This window comes from Pinus tabuliformis, chromosome 8 (genome assembly GCF_031772625.1).
Source record: "Pinus tabuliformis cultivar Carrire ecotype Pingquan chromosome 8, CPIR1, whole genome shotgun sequence".
Classification (NCBI taxonomy): Eukaryota; Viridiplantae; Streptophyta; class Pinopsida; order Pinales; family Pinaceae; genus Pinus; species Pinus tabuliformis.
The window spans coordinates 911029054-911048910 of NC_142294.1; the positions used below are offsets into that span (position 1 = coordinate 911029054).

Sequence of the window (19857 nt, forward strand, 5' to 3'; positions counted from 1 at the left end):
TCTACATCTCTTGCCATCTTTGCCAAGTTTTTGCCAAAGGCACCAACTGCCATACTGAAAAGAGCACGTTGTTTATGTATTTCTAGCTAGTCTGCATGGCTAAGGACCATGCACTCCAAGCAGTCAATCAATCCATCTCTGACCTCTCCATCCTGCGGATCTCCTAATCGAGCTTTATAATGATACTTTGGGTTCAAAAAATACCTAGCTGCATGTATAGGACGATGGAGTTGATTGTTCCATCTGTTATCAATGAGATTCAGTCCAATCATCAGAAGAAAATATTTTCTACAGGTTTTTATGTTGAGCATTGGGACATTGCAATGTGAGGAAGTGAGTTGCAAATATCGTAATTGCAGGCCTAACAAGCTCTTTGCCCCCAATGTTTTTCCTTATTAGGTTCAATACCCATGAGTGGTTGTAAATGTATTTTATAATGCACTTGGCATGATCTACAATGTTTTTTACCCACTCCACTCTGCCTATGTCCTCAGGCATGAGGTCTATGCAATGTGCAACACATGGAGTCCAAAATATGGTCCTATATTTGGATTGAAGCATCTTTCTAGCAAGAACATAGTTTGAGGCATTATCGATGATGACCTGCACAATGTTTTGCTCCCCATTTTCCTGAATAATGTCATCCAAAAGCTCAAATAGAAGGGTTGCATCCTTCACCTTATCAGATGCATCAACTTATCTCAAAAACATGGTTCCTTGAGGGAAAGAAATAAGGAAATTAATGATAGTGCGGTTCTGTCCATTAGTCCATCCATTTGACATGATGGAACAACCGGTTTTGAGCCATGAATCTTTATACTTAGCCAAATACTCATCAATGGAAGAAATCTCTTTTTGCAAAAGAGCTCCCCTCAAGTCATGCATACTAGGGCCTTTGAAGCCCTTTCCTGCAGCTATAACAGAGTCCCACATAGCTTGGTAGTAAGGTGAGAGCAATATTAAATGGGATATCTGCATCATACTACCATCTAGCAATGTTTTGATGATAAGTTTTTTGCATTGTTTTTTCCAATGTTGATCCAAAATGGGTTGTCGATTTCGCTGGGAGGAAGTGGTATTAGAAGAGGCAATGTTGGCAGAGGATGCGAAATAACTTTGGATGTTTGTTCTCTTTGTTCCTTTTGACAGTTGGCCAAAACAAGGATGAACATAGTGAAAAGGTTCATTGGTGGAAGGGATAGAAGAGGAGTCCTGAATCTCATAATCATCACACCCACTCTCTTTCATGGCTTCTAATAATTCCCTCTTCCTTGCAATGTCATATTGCATGGCCTTATCCCTAGCCTTATCCTCTTGAAACTTTTCAAGCTTGGAAAGGTATTATGCCCTAATAGGACCTAACACTTCATTTGGTGCACCACATGGCTTACTTGGCCTCTTAACCTAGCCAAGTGTTGTTTCAATTTGGGAATACCTCCACTTCCAATAGGTTTATGGCATAATTTGCATATCATTTTTCTATCAATCACATCATAATGAGCTCATGCACTGTCCTTGCCTTTTGGAGCCATGTTTGCTTGAAATAATTAAAATTTGCAAAGAAATCTGCCATTTAAAAAAAAATTGCAGCTAAGAAACATGGAAAACCAAAGCTACATTTAGGAAAACAAATGCACGTGTAGCCTACAAAATTTGATAGCATATAACTAGAGATTTGATAGCATAGATGATAGAAGTTAGAAGTTTAGAACACATAAAAAAATTTAATACATGGACAACAGTGAAATGAGGAATTTTCAAGTGAAAATCCTTACCTGGAAATGCAAACTAGCTTCCTTAGCCTCCTCTTGAAGATGCAAACTCCACTGACAGCTCCAAATTATCTCCAAAATAGCTCCAACTCCAACTCCAACTCCAAGCCTCCAAGATGACTACTCCAGCAAAAACTCCACTCTCTCCAAGCTCCCAATCAAATTCACAAATACTCCAAATGAGATGTGTGAGACAAATGAGAGGGAGAAGGGCCTTTTAAAGGCTTGGAGAGGGTGTTTTTGGAGGGAAAGAACCCTTAATTTCCCTCCAAAACAGCCTAAACACTTGGAAAAATTACTGCATGGGTCCTCCACGACCATGGCAGCTAATCGACCGGTTTAGGACGGAACCGGCCGATTTGACCATAAACTGGGCAGTTCCGTCCTAACGTCCGATTAGGACCGGTTTGTCCACTTTTTTGGCGAAATGGAGGGTCAAACCGGGATTTTCTGCCGGTTTGACCCGGTGGGCTAGCTAACTAGTCGGTTTGACCGGTTACCGGTTCAGACCGACCGATTTTTAAAACACTGGGCTCAACAGATGCAACATTGAGAGAGTTCAGCTTCCTAATAGCACGAGCCAATGTTACATGTCATAGAGCACCCTCAGGACCCAGGGCGTTGGTCTACTTTGACCTAACATAGAGGATTCTGTATGATGACACCACTGGACCCAACATGCCCCTAGGTTGGCCTTGACACAACTTGATGGGTGGGACTTGATTCAAAGCTTAGATGAGGATGGTCGCCCATTGGAAGACTTGGGAGTGCTTGTTGCACTTGGAGAAGCCTTATTGCCATGGAGAGGAGGCCTCATTTTGATAGTTGGATACCAATGGTGATGACATGGTGTCAACCCCACTGGACTCGGGACCCCAAAGGAGGATTTGAGGGCGTCTCCTCAAATTTTGGATGATCTAGGCACTATGACACTTTTTCATACCTCATCACACCTTGGCATGGCATTTGGAGCCCTATAGGGCATGCCATCATCATTATTTGAGGCTATGACTCACACATGTGGGCATTTATTGCTTATTTTGTCACTTAGCTAGTGGGTTGGCTTATAACCCAAGGTTTTCTTATGTCAAACTTGTCTTAGGGGATTCATTAGTAAAAAATTAATAGCTGTATACCTCATATAAATAGAAGTCACTTTGTTTGTATTTTCATCATCACTCGTGGATCAATTCGACTTCTCTAAGAGATTTCGACCTAGCTGAAATAGACTTGTTTCTTGTGGAGATGTGATCTTTTGTGGAGTATTTTCTTATGGAGACATTCTCTTGCTTTGGAGACATCATTTTGGAATAATAAAGGATTGGTTCATGCATTTTCTTGTAAGTATTCTATGTTGTTGAATATCTTTATGGCTATTGCATGGAATGGATATTGTTAGGGTTTCTATGTTCTAGTTTTTACTGAATAATTTTTTATGAAATCTTGGAAAAGTATTGTGTGCATTACCCTTCAAGATTTTGTGTGACAATCCCTTGAGTGATCCTTCATGTTAAGCTCTCCTCAATGACTTTATTCCCTCATAAAATGATAGTTAGGGTTTTTCATCATCATTTACTCCATTCTAGGGTTTGATTTTTCATAAGTAGATCTCCCTCTAGACTCCATTACCTAAGATCAAGCTCTGGGCTTTCAACATAGGTAATCACACCTTAATTTTTTCCCAAAGCATAAATTTCTCTCTCTTATCTAAATTTTCGGCTCTTTAAGGTAGGCTGCTAGGCTAAGGCTAGGGCTAGGGCTGAAATTCAACTAGGTTATGTGCGTTGGCTTGTGGAGGGGTTTTATACGTGGTTGGTAACTCATTCTCTCAAAATCACCCTTTTCTTGTGGTGAATTCTTTCGTTTTAGGGCTGATGCCACCAACCCTAGGCAATTTTGCCCTAGGCAAACCCTAATCTAGCCCTAGGCTTTAACTTGGGGCTTATTGAAGGCTTTTTGTCCCCAAAATTGATCATATTAATCTTTTCAAGCCTTTTCTTGGCCTTGTGTACCTAGGTAAGCTTGCTAACATTGCTTATTCACAAAACTCTATGTCACTTGTGCCATAGATAGTCCTTTGGAGGGTACGCATTGCCTTGTTTGTGCTAGTTTGGGGCCTGTCCTTAAGTTAAGTGCCTCTCCTAAGCCTATCCTTGTCACCTCCAAGCCTTAAACTTGGATATCCATTAGGTGACCTATATAGGGTAGTCTCTGTTGTGGTGAAAATCCACTAAAGAGCAGGAGGTGGTGGCTGTGGTGACAGTGGGTCACACTTCATGGCTTTGTCACTTGATCTAGTCCTTTTCTTGTGAGGCCTCTCACAGGACCTGCTAGATTTTGAGGGAACATGTCGTTCCGATATTAGTAGGTGTTAATGGCCATACATGTATTACAGAGCATTAGAGAGCTCCCAAATGCATGTAGTTCCTGCATTTTCTCTTATTTTTTGTATCTCTAATATAGATTATTGGCGTTCGCAACCTGTAGTCTCTTGGAAATTTGAGTGAAACTTCTAGACATTCCAGATATCTGTACCCATGTTATGCATTCCCATATTCCAGGAACTTGTGCAACATTAATTAAACTTCGAAGTGCATGTTAAAAAGGTCATCTTCATGTTGTTGTGGTGTTAAATCATTACACTTACAATATTTAGTAGATATTTTATCTTGCTGCAGGAATGGGCAAACTGAGTCTTCCTTTCTATTATGTCCTTGTGTTTTCTCACCACATAGGACTAATCTTCCATGCAACTGCTTGTAATCATTTCTTTGCATTCAATCCCCATTTAAGGCACTGTTAACACTGTTTTGTGAGCTGCATATTAGGGTGTCTCTCTGTAAAACATGTTTTTTCAAATATACCAATAAAGATGTGAATCTTGTGCTGAATCAAACACAGTTCACTCAAAATTTTTTCAGCTCAAAAGTATGATTGGATATCTGATGCAATTTTTTAAAACTCATTGCTGAAACTTATTGGAGAAGTGAAGCAAGTGTGCGGCTAGTTGTGCACGGTGATTGCTTAGCTTGTTTGCTGCAAGTTCTACTATCTGTAACAAATTGTGAATGCCATTAATAATCTGTCAGTTGAGCTTCTCTCCTCAAGTTATGAGACTGGCGTTAATAATTTATCAGTTGATCCTCTCTCCTAAAGTTATCATACTTATGCTGCAGTAGACGAAGATACACTATTGGCACTTGCACACCAAGAGTACAAGGCAGGCAACTATAACCGAGCATTGGAACACTGTAACACTATTTATGAAAAAAACTCTGGACGCACTGATAACCTTCTTCTATTAGGTGCTGTATACTACCAGGTAAACTGTTATCTTGCAAAACTACCTTCAAGGCTTCAATGCTGTGTTTACTGTGAATATGCAACTGCTGTTGCCACTATAGCTTGATCCAAATGGTCTTACCTGCATTCTTGGTTGAAATTCATTTCAAACACAGGTTTCTATTTGAACTTCTTGGAAATCTTGAAAGAATATTCAATGATGCCAGAGTCGTGTATAATGGGTTTGGGAAATGGCTTCGTGAGGTGTAGTAATGAACTACAACCTCATGAAGTTACGGTAGCCCCGATGGTTTAAGAGCGTTAGTTACTTCATTGATAAAGTTAAGAATTTTTAATGATTTGGATAGTTTGCAATTTCATGTTCTGTCTTGCAGCTACATGACTTTGACATGTGCATTGCCAAGAATGAAGAGGCTTTAACTATTGATTCTCAATTCGCAGAGTGTTATGGCAATATGGCTAATGCCTGGAAGGTGTGGCATAGTACTGTGTAAAATTTATCCATTATTTTGCTATACAATTGCAGTTATAATGTTGTCTTTACTGAATAAAATACAATATTGATAGAGTACTAAACGATTTATTTATGTAATTTATATTATTTAATCAGATATAGAGATAAGCTGTAGCCTTGCATAGCAGTTTCTAATATAAAGAATTTGTTACCAATTCCTCTCTGTTAATTTGTTTGCATTCAGGAAAAAGGAAACATTGATTTGGCAATTCAATTCTACTCAATTGCTATTAAGGTATTTTTCTTATTTTTTGCAGTCTTATTGTCTAAAATCTTTTCTCTGCATTCCATCGAAGAAATGAATAATTGTTTTTTTTTTTCGAGAAACAGCATGACTATAGTGTTGTTATGTTCACAATTAAATCATTGTATAAGTCAAACTTTGGCCTTAAGCCATCAAAGTCACCCAGGAATTGCACCTCATAATGTGGGTGCTTAGTGGAAGGACAGCTGTAATTTTGTATAAGCAACATTTACAAAAAATTAGAAATTTGGCCTAAATATGGCTAGCCTCATCCAACAGAGGGATCTAATATATAAACTGACCATAATTTTTCTTTCTAATTCTTCCTAGTCTATACTTATACAACTGCTTCTGTTGTACATTGACTACATAAATGAATGAGGTTTGCACGTGACAAAAGACACAAACTCCAAAATTGAGCAGAGCAGACAATCACTAATCCAATTGGTTAATGTAATATTTCTAATGGAAATATACAATGTTAAACAAAGCAAACATGGCAAAAACACATACAAAAATTTATAGCATGTTTAATAACTAGAAAACTCCATGAACTGAACTGATCTGAGCCATTTTATTAATAAATAAGAGGGTACAATGTGGTGTTGGAAAGAATGCACGTAGACTTGCTCAAGGCAAGCTAGCTAAGACCAAATGAACAATAAAAAAACCCTCTCAAATCTTTTGCTGCTCTCTCCTGGCTTTGCGTTGAAACTACCCAGAAAATATGCTGCTTGCTGCAAAGAACTGCTGCTAGGGCCTCCTTAGATGCTCATAAAATTCTGGGAAATTAACTCCGGGCTCTCCACCAATAAACCACAAAAACACACGAGGGAATTGGCCAAATGTTGATCTTGGAATTTTGGCCCAATTTTCCCCTAGCTCCTCTAGCTACTCGCTGAGTTGGGGCTCTTGTTAGACCCCTCAAATCTGCTTAGAAAATTCTGTCAAATTAATTTTGGCCTCTCCTCAATAAACCCAGAAAGGGTTTGTCCAAAATTGACTCCCAAATGCTTGGCCCTCTTCCACAAGTAGAAGATGTAACCTGTAGCAAATGCTGCGTTTGTTGCTCCAGCAAAAATGTTGGAAAAACCCCCACAACACTTCCCCGGACTCCACCTCAAGTTTCAGCCCATAATTCCCTTCACTCCTCAACCTCCAAGCGTGCCTCCTCCAAGAACTGTGCAGTCCCTGTGTTGTTGCTGCCAATCCTCTCCACAAATTCGCACCCCCTGCTGCTGGTACAAACTGGTATAGGTAGGACTCCCTCCTTGGGCTGGCACTCGAAGTCCACCGAAGCAAGGGTTGAAGCAAGGGTTGAGATCTCCGCTCGGAGACACTCTTGTGCTAAACAATATTGTAGACTTGGCTTCAGCTCAAGCGTGCTATGTCAAAGACACAATTTCCGAATAGATGATTGAATGACCAAAATGAGTGCCTCTTGCTCTATTTATCAAAGAGCCTCCAAGATGCCCTTGTGGGCCCAACTCGATTTTCCCTATCAACTTCACTCCAATGAGAGCGTTTTCCACATGTGGGCCGTAATTTTCCATGGGGTGGCCCCCACGCTCCATTAGAGCCGCAATATTTCCCTTCCTTCCTAACGTTTGGGCCCCCACTTAACCACCAAATTCATGTGGGACCTCTGAACCCACATCTCTTAAGTGCGAACATGAAATAAGACAAAATTGGGCAAGATTGATATTTCCCTTAGTAATATTGCTAAGTGGAAATATCACAGTCCTCGCCAAAACGTTGCTAGTCCTCAAGCAATTGTTGAACAACGCTCTCTCTAGTTGTTGCTCCTCATTGTCACTGAAAAAATGTGTCAGGGTCCCAGATGCACCACTGATTCGTCCCTGACCTCTGCACTGTCCTGACGTGAAAGAATCCCCCAATACTAGGATCCCAAGCCATGTTGTCCCACCAGAAGCTCCCCTTGCTCCACTCACTATCCTGCCCGGTATAAGTACCAAAAGTCCCTTATATATACCATCAATGAGTAGGGGATCATGATAATGTGGCACTATGCCCAACTCCTCATGAAGCTATCCTACCATGTAGGCCATCCCATGCACTCCAGGAGTATACTCTCGAAGATGCCACCCAATCCCTGCAAAGATAGCGTCTTGCTCACGTGAGCTTCTCCTGATATCATCCTGCTGGCCCACCTGCCATGCTAATGAAGCCCCCCATGCCATCAGCGAGTCACCAAAGCCTAATGGAAGATATGAATGATCTTACCGTGTAGGAATCAACTCATCCCCAAGGGTAGTTGTACTACCAAGTCCTATGATGCCCAGATCCCACGCTAGTCTAAAAAGGGTGCCACTATTCTCTCGCTACGCGACTCTGATCATGACAGTCTGCCCCTCATGCTCAAGTTGTATCCACCTTTCCCGGGACTTGATGGCAAAACATTTATGGAGTCCCAATGCATCTGGACCAAGCACCGCCATGATGTCACCTCCTACTCATCCAACACTCACCCTGATCCGTAGTGATAACAAGGAAAACCAACCTTGCCACGCGATCAAGGCCTCAACGCTCTCCCACATGTCAAACCAAGGGTGAGTTGGGTCATCCCCCGTCTCGTTCCCACTCACCACGAAGCAGAGTGTCCAATCCCTGAATCCCACAGCCAAAAACACTGTGGCATAGTCTTGACAGCGGATGGAACCAACCTGTACCACGTCTCAGGTCCCTGCATGCAATCAATATATGAACTCCATACGTCACGAACCAATTTGGTGCGTGTGGAAATTTCTAAATAGAAATCTTGCTGCAATGATTAATATTATTTCTTCTACTTATTACCTCAAAAATAAGTTATCCACAATATTCTTCCGACAAATATCGAAATATATTCTATTGCAACCATCACAATTAAAACATTGCAAAAAGTAAATGTAAGGAAAGTGAGATGGAAGAATTTATAAAGATGTAAGTGGGTCAAAGGGTTTGTGAGAGGAGTAAATGATGAAGAGTGGATGAAGGTTCTCTCCCCACAAAGTAAGAAAGAAGAGAACAGAGAAAATAACTAATTCCTTTCTGCCAATGTCTAAAGCGTAAGCTCCATTTTTGGGTGCCATTGTTGGAAACACTGGGGGGGTGAATCAATGTTTCTTTTCAACTGTTATTTTACCAGTTAAAACATTTATATTCAGAACACAAGATGAACAACAAGAATAAATGCTTTTACTAATATAATCTTTGCAATAAAATAGATACAATATATATGGTTCCAACCTGTTGCCAAGCACCAACTTGGACTTTTGTGAGGCTCCAACCTCTAGAGCACCAACTTTGTTTTGTCAATGTACTTGTAGAAATTTCTGTTTTCCCATCCCGGTTTTCAGTTTCTCCTTATTTCTCCCATATAGTTAAATGCCCTTTCCCATAACCATACATTTAACAAGCTGAAAAAAATAAATTTGCTGAAAACACAAATTCTGGAAATTTTACAGAATGTTGGAAATTGCAGAAATAAAAATCAGCAGTCTTAAACAGCCATTAAAACACATTTAAACACTGAGATTTTTGGTCAATGTGACCCTGGAAAAACCCCCTACAACTCTTGGGGAAAACTAGTTTGGGAGCTCTTCTTTATTTCTGAAAATTGCCTTTTACAGTGAGAAATTTTCAGCAAAAAATCAGCAAGCAAATTTACAACTTATCTCTTTTCCCATGCTTCACAGAAAACTGGTAATTACAGCAAACATGACAGCAATAAATGCTGTGCGGTCTCGATTTTCGTGCCCACTTTCAGCATTAAATGCTGCTGTATGGCCCTTGTTTTGCGTGCAGAAAAATCACAAACTGCTCCTCGATTTTTGTGCAAACCTCTCCTCGAAAATCGTGCCAAAGTCTGCCTTTCACTGTGTGCTGAATCAACTGTACAAATCTGCTCAACTGCTGCCTTGGAATGTGTGCCAAGCTGCTGTCTCCTTCTCCTCCCTGCTCAGAAATCTCTCTTGCTCTCCTTCTCCCAATCTGCTCATGAAAGAATTGAATCGAATGTGATCTTTTCCTCCTTTTCCTCCCTTAATATAACTCCAAATGACTTTTGGGTGACCCAAGTGACTTTTGGGTGATCTCTAAATCCAATGGTTGAAATAGATTTAGATCAATGGCTGAGATTAAATGCTCATTTAAATCTCACTTTTTATTTTTTAATTCACCCCACTTTAATAAAGACCCACTTAGTCATTTATTTCCAAAGTCACTTTTCCTTTCTAATTTTTCATTGACTTTATAAAAGTCACTTTAAAATTAGACTTAGTAACTTTATCACTTAAAGTCACTTTTAAATTAGATTTAACTTTATAAAATTATAAAGTCACCTTAGGAGAAAAATTAAATTCTTTTGGACACTTTTCCCTAGGCCAAAGATCAAAGCCTAAGGGAACCACCTGTCCTCCGGTACCAAATTTCAACAGTATCAACCTTGGACTTAGGAGCACCAAATCCCAAGACACCAATCCTTCCAGTTCTGAGGTACCAACCTCAAGGGCTCCAACCCTCTGCTGTCAAGGCACCAACCTTGGATATAGGAGTACCAACTCTAAGGACACCAATCCTTCCACTTCTGAGGCTCCAACCCCAAGGGCTCCGACCCAATCTTGTCAAGGGATGTTTGATAGTGACTCTCTGCTCCCAAAACTCTTCTTGACTGAATTCTGTCTATTTACAGCTTCACTGTAGTCTCCATGCTACAGCATCAATGGCAACCAATCTTCATATGAAGAAGTCTTTACAACTCTCCATACTGTCCACACAGAGTCTGCAAAAGTTATCTCATGATGATATCAAATAGCCATCATAATCTCTGATAATGTCTCCACACAGCTTTAGTGAGTCTACTATTAGCTGTACTAAGCTCTGCACGCGAACCAACTCTCTGTTTCAAGCCTCTGTTCTACCAGTGACAGTAAATGCTTTAGGCGTGACTGCTTCTCACTGTTTGCTTCCCAGAAACAAAATCACATATGCTTCAATGCCAGCGTTGGCTACTGCTCCCTTCAAATGATGTTAGATAAAACTTTATTTATTATATCACAAAATTGTTCTTCAGAATGCATTATGTACTTGATTAATTCATCACATCTGAGTCTTTCACAGGGTAACACGATCAACAGAGTTGCTCATCCTTCTACTGCCTCCTGTCCTGCTAGACCTTCGGCCTCTTTCTATCTTGCTAGACCATCGGCTTTCTTCTTTCTTCCATTTCACCAACAACCACTCATAAAGGCAATTATCTGTTTTCTTACACTGATATGCCTGACCTTTGGCTTCCCTTTCGCTCGCTTGAACTTTCGCTTCCTCTATGCTCGCTCGACCTTTTGGCTTCCTCTGTCTCTTCGTGTTCACCAACGCTCACATGACACGTTAATTCAGAAGAGAGGCCGAATTACAATAGAGTTACATATTAAAAAATATCAAAGAGGCCCTTTTTAATATTCATCCCTTTTTAATATTCATACGATAGGCTTCATTATTTACGGAGGATTTCATAGGAGAGGCTGTACCAACAGGGAGGTCCCACATGCCATGTCACTATCTCAATTGCAATCAGCAGTCCAATAGCGACCCTTATGATTTGCGTGACTTCCCCGATTCCCGTATGCGATATTACATAAAGGTATATCTTATGGAGCTATCGGGTCCGCGTTCATAAATCGTCAGGTCCGCACATCAAAGACATCTCCACAGCGCTTTCCGATCTCCGATCAACCCTTCACCTCTGCAATTAGCAATTAAATCGCGACCGTCGATCTACCGCTCGATTCGATGGTTGTCGCTTAGCCTCAACCAGTCCGTTTGATCTCCACCGTTGATCTCCTTCCATCAGATCAACGACTGATGCCTTTTCCTGATCAATCAACTTGCACGACACTTTGTGACTGTTGATCTCGATCCGCTTGATCTGACGATCCAAAATGATTTCGGGTGAGACACAAGCACAGAGAATACCCGTCGGATAAAGCGGTTTTTCTCTCTCCTCGGCTGCTACGTGTCGAACGGTTAATGAAATTGGGTGACTACTTTTCAATACAACTTACAACTTTTTGTCCGCCTAAAATACCACTTATGGTTTTGAGAAACCACCTCTTCGTTGATTATCTTCAGCGCTCTTCCACCATGCGATGACCGTTGATCTATGAGATCCAACAGATCCTGTGCACTCTCCATCTGTTTCCTCCTTAACTTAATCTCGCTTGCTTTTGATGGACTATGGTTAAAACCACGGTTTCTGCCACACTCCGTTTAACACATGACATTCATATATCGATTCATTCACTTAATATTGGATCGCCATCGATCCATTCAGTGGGAATACAAAGAAATACCCGGTTAACTGTTGAACGCGGATACACAGAGTAACGAGAGTCCACACCAGGCACGAGTCTTGCCCTCTTGGCTCAATTATAGCAATAAATTGACCTCTGTCTCAAACCCCCTCTAACACTCAACCTCTCGCTTCTCACTCAAAACCTAATCATCTCAACTCCCTTGACTTTCCGCTCTTCTTTGGTCTGATATGGCTCCTCTGTTAACTCCTCTGATACTCTGCAGTTCTTCTTTGGCATATATTACATGCAATACTCCCGATATGGCTCCTCCTCAATCTCCCGCTCTTACACTAACTTGGCTTTCCTGTGGCTTCTGATATCGCTTCAATACCTCTTCTCTGCTTTAATAGCTCTGCTCTGATAGCTCCTATGACTTCCGATATTCTCTCCAATGGCTTGACTGTCTTGGCTTTCCTCTGGTTTCTCCTCATGGCTTCTTGCTCCTGTTTCTTCATGGATCTGCTCTATTTCTCTTTGGCTTCATATCATCATTTAGTATCCTAGAATATTGCCATATTGACATACCCCTGTTGCTTCATGGATCTGCTTTACTTGGCTTCACATCATTGTTTACTGTCCAGAATATTGCCATATTGACATCACTGACAACGTAGATTAACAGCCATGTCCGTATATCAATCTTATAATCCTTGAGCAATCTTGCTGTTTGCTTTTTTTAAATGGCATCTATCTACTACAGAAATCATGGGTTCAGTTTTTTTTTGCCACAGAACATTTAAATGCCTACACTGAACTTGTACACATTCCATGCTTCACAGGGTGTATATGTAGTATCCATTGTACATAATTGGGATGCCTTTTATAATGTGAGAATTACATTGTTTCCATTTATGTGGAGGCACATATCTTAAAATTGGGGAATTGCATATATGATTCCTCTCTTTGCAGTTCTCCTCCTCCTGTGTTCTTTCTTTTGTATTTCCTCTGTTTTTTGGATACTGGTATGCTTCTAAATCCGCAGGACCCACATGCTTCCTAATTGCCTGTAGGTCACATTGAGAAAGCAGTTTTGCTAAGGAGTGTTCTGAAGTGATTATTTAGCCTAAGAATTCTGCTTCCTGCAACCTGATTTGCATTGCACATAAAGTTTATTGTTGTGCGAAAAAGTAAGGTGCTGTCTTGTGCAAGAGGACAATACCTCTCAGTAGGTATCAACCTGGCATCACATGCTCTCAGTATTCTTCGGGAGGGTCTGCCTTGCAAGAGGTAGCAAGTTTTCAATACTATGCGTAAAATGCAACTTTCCATTGGTATCCCTCAACATGAACATGTTCTGCCCTGAGTTGTGGGTATAACTCTTAAGTGCACATAGCCATTTGGGAAGCTTCACACTCTAATGCCTTAGACAAGTACAATCTTATGATATGCCAGAAATACTCTTATTAATTTTTATGAAATCGGGAGTTATCCTGTTTGAGAAATTGGAAATAGTAAGTTCTTCAAATTGCTCCTTGCACACTGCAACCCTATGGGAGCTAGTTGACAGTGTCAGTCATTTTTTTTGTTCAAATTATGTAGGGATTGACAATTGGCAGTGGTATACATTTCTGAGATGCTACCAAAATTGTTTGATACTTTGGACTTGACCTCTGTGTTGAATTTGATGATCAATTTAAATTGTAATTAGAAGCTATTTGGCTAACTCAAAAGAGATATGCACACAAAGATTATTTGGAATGCACAATGTTAGAGGGATTCAATATACTGGCTGCTATTGCTTTTATATCCTCTTCAATTATGAATATTATGTTCTCTGAAGTTGTGAATCGAGATATGATTCAGGGTTCTCATCTCTCCTTGTATTTTGGCAGTTAAGACCTAATTTCTGTGATGCATGGTCTAATCTCGCTAGTGCTTACATGCGGAAAGGAAGGTTATCAGAAGCAGCTGACTGCTGCCGTCAGGCGCTGCAGATTAACCCTCGTTTGGTAAGAATGGTGGTTATATATTAGGTCTATATCCTTTGATAATATTACTTACATTGAAATGTTAAGCTAAACTGGGTGTCTCTATGCAGGTTGATGCTTACAGCAACCTTGGTAATCTTCTCAAGGCACAAGGATTAACTCAACATGTGAGTGCTTTGCTTCCTGGTAGGCCTTTCAGATTCATTTAGCACATTCTAGCAAAGGCTACACATGTAGGGACAATTCATATTTGAGCACCATACAGTCTGTTTTCCCTGGTGGCTGTCCTAGATATGTTTCTACTATTTGCATCTTCAGCCATTGTTTTTCTTAGGAAAAAATTTAATCGATCAGGATACAGTCTTTTCAAAATTCATACAATATCCCTCTGCAGAAAAAACATGAAACTCTAAGACATTACATTGGCCAAGTGCGATCAGTGGCATTTAAAGTGTGCTTTGTAAAATTTATGCCCTGGAGATTGCTATCTCATGTTTCAATGCAAAACATAAATTTCACCTCTTAACTAGAGGTTGCCTGGATCTTAACCCTGTGAATTTTCAGCCTTGCGGTTGTTGTCAAATTGTGTATAAAGTATAAAACAGCGGTGGAAAGAACACAATATTTCAGTCCCAAACAATTTAAACTCTTAGGCAATCGAAGGAGAAAGATACTAAACAACTTAGATAAGTTTTAGGCTTTAGCCCTTTAGGATAACCTATCCCACGTACACCATGTTGGGAAATCAAGAATCTTATATATTGCGTTTGACTTTCCTTACTTGATAATTACTTGTGATGTTTTTTTTTTCCATTGGAAAAATCGTAATCTTTCATTATAATTGAAAAATTACATGTTGTAGATGCCTTTCAGCATATGCTGCGCTGGCCCTTAGCGATCTCTGTGAGCCACAAAAAAATGGTGCTCAGTTTTTGTCAAAAAGATGCATATATCATCCATCACCACGCAGGGTGTTCGGTTTTCAGAAAACAAGAAACAAAGTAATAATGTACAGATTGGGGGAAAAGTCAAGCTTTTCGCCCTTTTTTCTTCTCAACCTTTCTCCACCCCCCCTGAGACTTTGTTGGAGTTATAAGTGCTAGCGCTGTATCAGCCACAGGTTGGGGATTGTCTTTATCAGAATCTGATGTGTCTGATATGTGTTGACGTTTGGATCTGCTCATATCCATTGTTTCTGGTATCCTTGCCGACTGTACGTCTATAGGTTCTTGTGGATTTATGTCTTCTACTTCTGGTTCTTTGTTCATCTGATTGGTCTCATTGGGGGTTACATGTTCCACCTCTTCTTCCTCCTCGTCATCCGAGAGTGGTGGAGGAAATTGCCATCCCTTGGCTTGTTTCCCCGTTTTCTTCTTCCTACGAGTGTCTTTTTTGGCTGTTGGACACGTGCTTTGTAGGTGTCCTGTTTGTCGGCAGGTTCTGCATCTGAATGTTGTATTTTCATAATCTAAAATCTGTGACCAGCACCTCTGTCTATGCTTCAGTTGAATTTGGTCTGGCAAGCCTTTGCTAAGGTCTACTTCCACACATATTCGTGCATAAGTGTAGATTCTTTCCTCTAGTCTTTGGGTGTCCATTTTGATGTAATGCCCGATAGTATTACTCATTCCTGCAAGTACTTGTTGACTCTAGAGGTGTAATGTGAGATTGTGCGGTCGCATCCAAACTGGCATCTTAGAGACAACCATTGAATCTGGGAACCATGGTGTGATGAAGAGTCCTGTGGATCCCCAGAACCAAGGTCCTTCTTGTATTATAGAGTCTCTAGCCTTTGCTGTAGGAAAGTTCACTATGAAGAACCCCTTGGAACAGAGATGTATTTCACATTGTGTAGCCCAGTTTGTGAATATCCAATGAAATGGATCACAACCGGTTTGGGCCAAAAACAATTGAATCTACATATTATTGCTTGTATTTCATATATAGTGCAGTGCTCATCTGTTTCTGGTATATCTATGCTGTATTCTGGGGTATGATTCAGCTGTTCCACAATGTATGGCTTTGCGTCCATACCTGTTTGATTTGGTGCTGCTTCGGCTGTGTTTTTCCCTTGAAGAATGGTTTTGAAGGAAATACTCCATGTTTTTTCCCCTGATGTGTTCTTGTAATTTTTGTACCGGTCCCACTTCCCTCACCCCTATAAGGATTTCTGCTATTGTCTGTCACACCCCCTCTTATTCTCAGATTGAGAATTATTGTTGACAAGGGTGCGATTTTGTATTCCCTGAGGTACTTTGTGTCCTGGAGTACTCTGCCCCCATGTATCAGATTTTGTGATCTGGTGGGATATCCAAATTGTTGCAATATAAGATTCTGCAGTTGCTTTACAGAGTCGGTCTCTTTTACCCAAAGTAATTGTGTTTTTTCGGCAGGGGTTTTGACAAAAACTTGGAAGCTGTGGGTACTTACCGGGGATCTAGATCTTGTTGCCAGCTGAAATTGGTTTGTCCATGGATCTACAAATTCTCCTCGCCGTAGAGAGTGCTCTGCGTTCCCTACGTTGTGACCGCTGCTTCCCTTGGAGTGATCATCCTTGCTGGCCTCAGATCCGTCCTCTGCAGTCTCGTATTCCCCTATTCTTTTCTTGTTCCTGCTTGAAACCCTTGTCCAGTACATCACTTTCGCCTAGAATCGAAATGGGTTTGCTGTGGAGGGCAACGGATCGGATCTTTCCTTGTTGGGTTTCTCGTCGCCATAGATCCTATCCCTCAGGTGATTGCCTTCGTAAATAGTCCCTGATGCCAGAGATGGGATCCTATTTTCACCGCTTCGGCTCTGATGTCCTGCTACAGCAACCTTCGGCTCTGGTGCCTGTGTCATTTCCTGCAGATCGAACGCATGCAGTGTTTTGACCTTGGCATAGATGGTTGGGTTCGCCCTGAGATCTGTCAGGGTCAGATCTACGATAACTTCGCCCAGACTGTTGCCCCAACACCCATTCTGCGCTTCCCATCCCTTCCAAATGGCATCCTCTAATTCTTTGCCGGCTGGTTGATTTGATCGAAGCAGGTGCTTAACTCTCTGCAAAAAATCCGTTCCAGTGATCCCTTGTCCCTCTCTGGATATATCAAATCGGATCTGGAGGGGCAGGTTCAGCCATGTCCTGGAGAGTGGTCAGTCTGCCACAAGGGAAGCGGATTTCAGTTTGTGGAAGAACCTGACTGCTGCTGCGCTGGAAACCCAGACTCCCTTCCTGTTTACCCCTGTGCTCCCTCTACCTCTGGTCTAGTGTGCGGCAGCATTGCAGAGGGTAGCTTCAGAAACCCTGGACCACTTGCTCTGCTCCATGAGGTTATAGGCTCGAAGCTTCGGGGCATTGCAAGGTCCAACTGTTGCCTGCTGATAAAGGGCGTAAAGATGCAAAGTTGTTTCATTCAAAAAACTCTTAGCAGGCTTAGCGGATTCACCGAATCTGGCATAAGCAGCCACTGCATAGAATCGATCTGGATATGACAGGCTGGATGCTGCCTTCGCCCAAGCTCGGATTCCATACCTGCGGCGGCTATGGTGTCGCTGGAGCTCTTCATTGTCGACGTTCAGGTTTTGGGCGCCATTGTTCGAAACCCTAGCTTCGCACAAGAGCACCATTTTTATTCCCTCCGTTCTAGATCCAATAATTACTTGTGATGTTGGTTGGCCTTTTATTATCTTTTATTTCTTGTTCATCAAGCAATTACCAAAATAATGAAGATCACAAAGAGACAAAGTACACAAGATATCAGCTCCAAGCCAGGGCAAAATCCCTCCAAGGGGAAAACTTGGAAGAATACTTCTCTTCTTATAGAATCAATTCAAGATGAAACTTCCAAGACCCAAGACGAAAGCCAAAATTCCTCCCAAGCACCAAGCCAGCCCAACAACAAGATCTCTTCCAAACGAACCAAATTCTTCCAAAGTCAACGAAGGTCAAAGCAGCTTCAATTTAGAGTTTTGGTCCTGCAACAAGGTCTTCAATTTCAGCGCTTGCAACTCGCACAAAAACGCTATACAACTTCGCACGTGTGGATAGAAAAGAGTGTTTTCCGAAGAGATCTTTCTTCCTTCAACTTCTTCCTCTTCTTGTCTTTCTCGCTCTTCTTTCTTCTTCACTATTGCAGATTGAACTTGCTTGAGTGAGTGTGCCAAATGAGTCGAAGTCCTTATTTATAGCCTTCTTGATGGGTTGAATATGTTGGAAATGTCACTAGTTTCGGTCTTCATAATTGTTATTGTAGTCATTTCAATATGTAACTTATGTAACAAACAAAAAGAAGAAAGAAAAGTTACTATTTTAAAGTGTGGGTTTCATGCTCCTTATTGATGGTCTTCAAGGTAAAAGCATGTTCTTCATGCTTCTAGGGTTTGTTATGTCATAGGATTTATTGTCATCAATCAAGAGAGTCAACATCATGTTTATAAGACCCTTCCGGGCAAGATGTAACTTGTAAAAGAATTTATTGTGTCTTGAAAGTCCTAGAAATCTCCAAAGTACAATTTTGCCTTGGCAACTACGAGTCAGCCTAAAGAGGGAATTCGACCCCTTTGAAAGGCTATATAAAGAAGCAAATTCGACCTCATTTGACACTCAGTCACTCACAAGTTCGATATCTCAAAAAGAAGTTTGATCTATAGCTGGGAAGCAAGAAGAAAAGGAGAGCGAAGGTCTAGAAGGCAAGAAGAAGGAAGATTTATTTTTGGGCTCTATCTCTCTCACACGTGCAAAGATTTAGGGTTTTTGCAGCTTCCAAAAAAGTCGAAATTGCAAGTCTGAATTGCAGGAGAGCAAGTTGTGGTATCAAGTTGCTAGAAGAGCATATATTCTATGTTGACCTAATTGACCTTGGAAGGATTTGTCTTGCTCAAAGAAGGATCTCTTGAAAAGCTGGATTATGGTTTCTGCAGTAGTTATGTGGCCGAAGTTGAAATTGGAAGCTAGTTTAGGATTTCTTGGAGGGCTAACTTGGTACTTGGAGGAGGCCTTGGTCTAGGGTTTGGGTCTTTGTTGTCTCATTTGAAGCAAATTTTTTAGGAAGGGAATATATTTTCTGGGTTTTCCCCTTACAGGGGTTTTGCCTTGGCTTGGAGCCTAATATTTGTGTGCATTGTCTTTATTTGTTTGATGAAAATATCTAATAAAGAAACACAAGAAGATGAATAAGATTCACAAGCAAGTATTAAGGAAAAAGGAAAATCTGAACTAATAAGCTGCCACATTGCAATTTTCCAACATGGTATTAGAGCTAAGGTGAACAAGAAGGCAGTTGGAAGGATCATTTTGTGGACACAAGAAGGGTTTGCTAAAGGGAATCACTTGTAGAAGACTATATCAAGCCCTCATCAAAGGAGAGCCTGAAGAGGAAGATTACAAGAAGGTTGTTGATCTCTCTTAGGAGGAGATATATTCAAAGGATCATTGGAAGACATCTTTGAAGGAATCATCAAAGGATCTTGATATTGTTACTGCTTAAACTAGTAGGGGATCCTATAGAGCAACTACTAGGTCGAGGGCAACAATGGAGCGATCACCCACTGTCACCTTAGCTAAGGTTCCTTGCTCTTTACGAACTTTCACCGATGGGAGGAGTCCCGATATATGAGGAATCACGAGAAGTCAATGATAAGTTAAGGAAGTGATTCCTAAGCCTATTCGCAAGAGAGACTCAATTAAATGGGTTGCTTCCTTTAGAAGCATGGTGATGGGCTCTCTAGGAAGGGCTAAGAGGGCCTTTGAGAATAGGGTTTG

At 41.0% G+C, this 19857-nt stretch overlaps 1 protein-coding gene across 2 annotated transcripts in view; it reads left to right on the forward strand.

The window, feature by feature from the left end:
- LOC149238498 (putative UDP-N-acetylglucosamine--peptide N-acetylglucosaminyltransferase SEC) overlaps positions 1 to 19857 on the forward strand; it is a 113601-nt gene that overhangs the window by 23096 nt on the left and 70648 nt on the right. Inside the window, exons 2-6 of one of the 2 annotated variants that reach the window (XM_089373051.1) lie at positions 4949 to 5094; positions 5450 to 5548; positions 5774 to 5824; positions 14019 to 14135; positions 14225 to 14281. In XM_089373051.1, the coding sequence (XP_089229177.1) occupies positions 4949 to 5094; positions 5450 to 5548; positions 5774 to 5824; positions 14019 to 14135; positions 14225 to 14281 (470 nt within the window). The remainder of the gene's footprint in view (positions 1 to 4948; positions 5095 to 5449; positions 5549 to 5773; positions 5825 to 14018; positions 14136 to 14224; positions 14282 to 19857) is intronic. The other variant, XM_089373052.1, reaches the window with a different exon arrangement.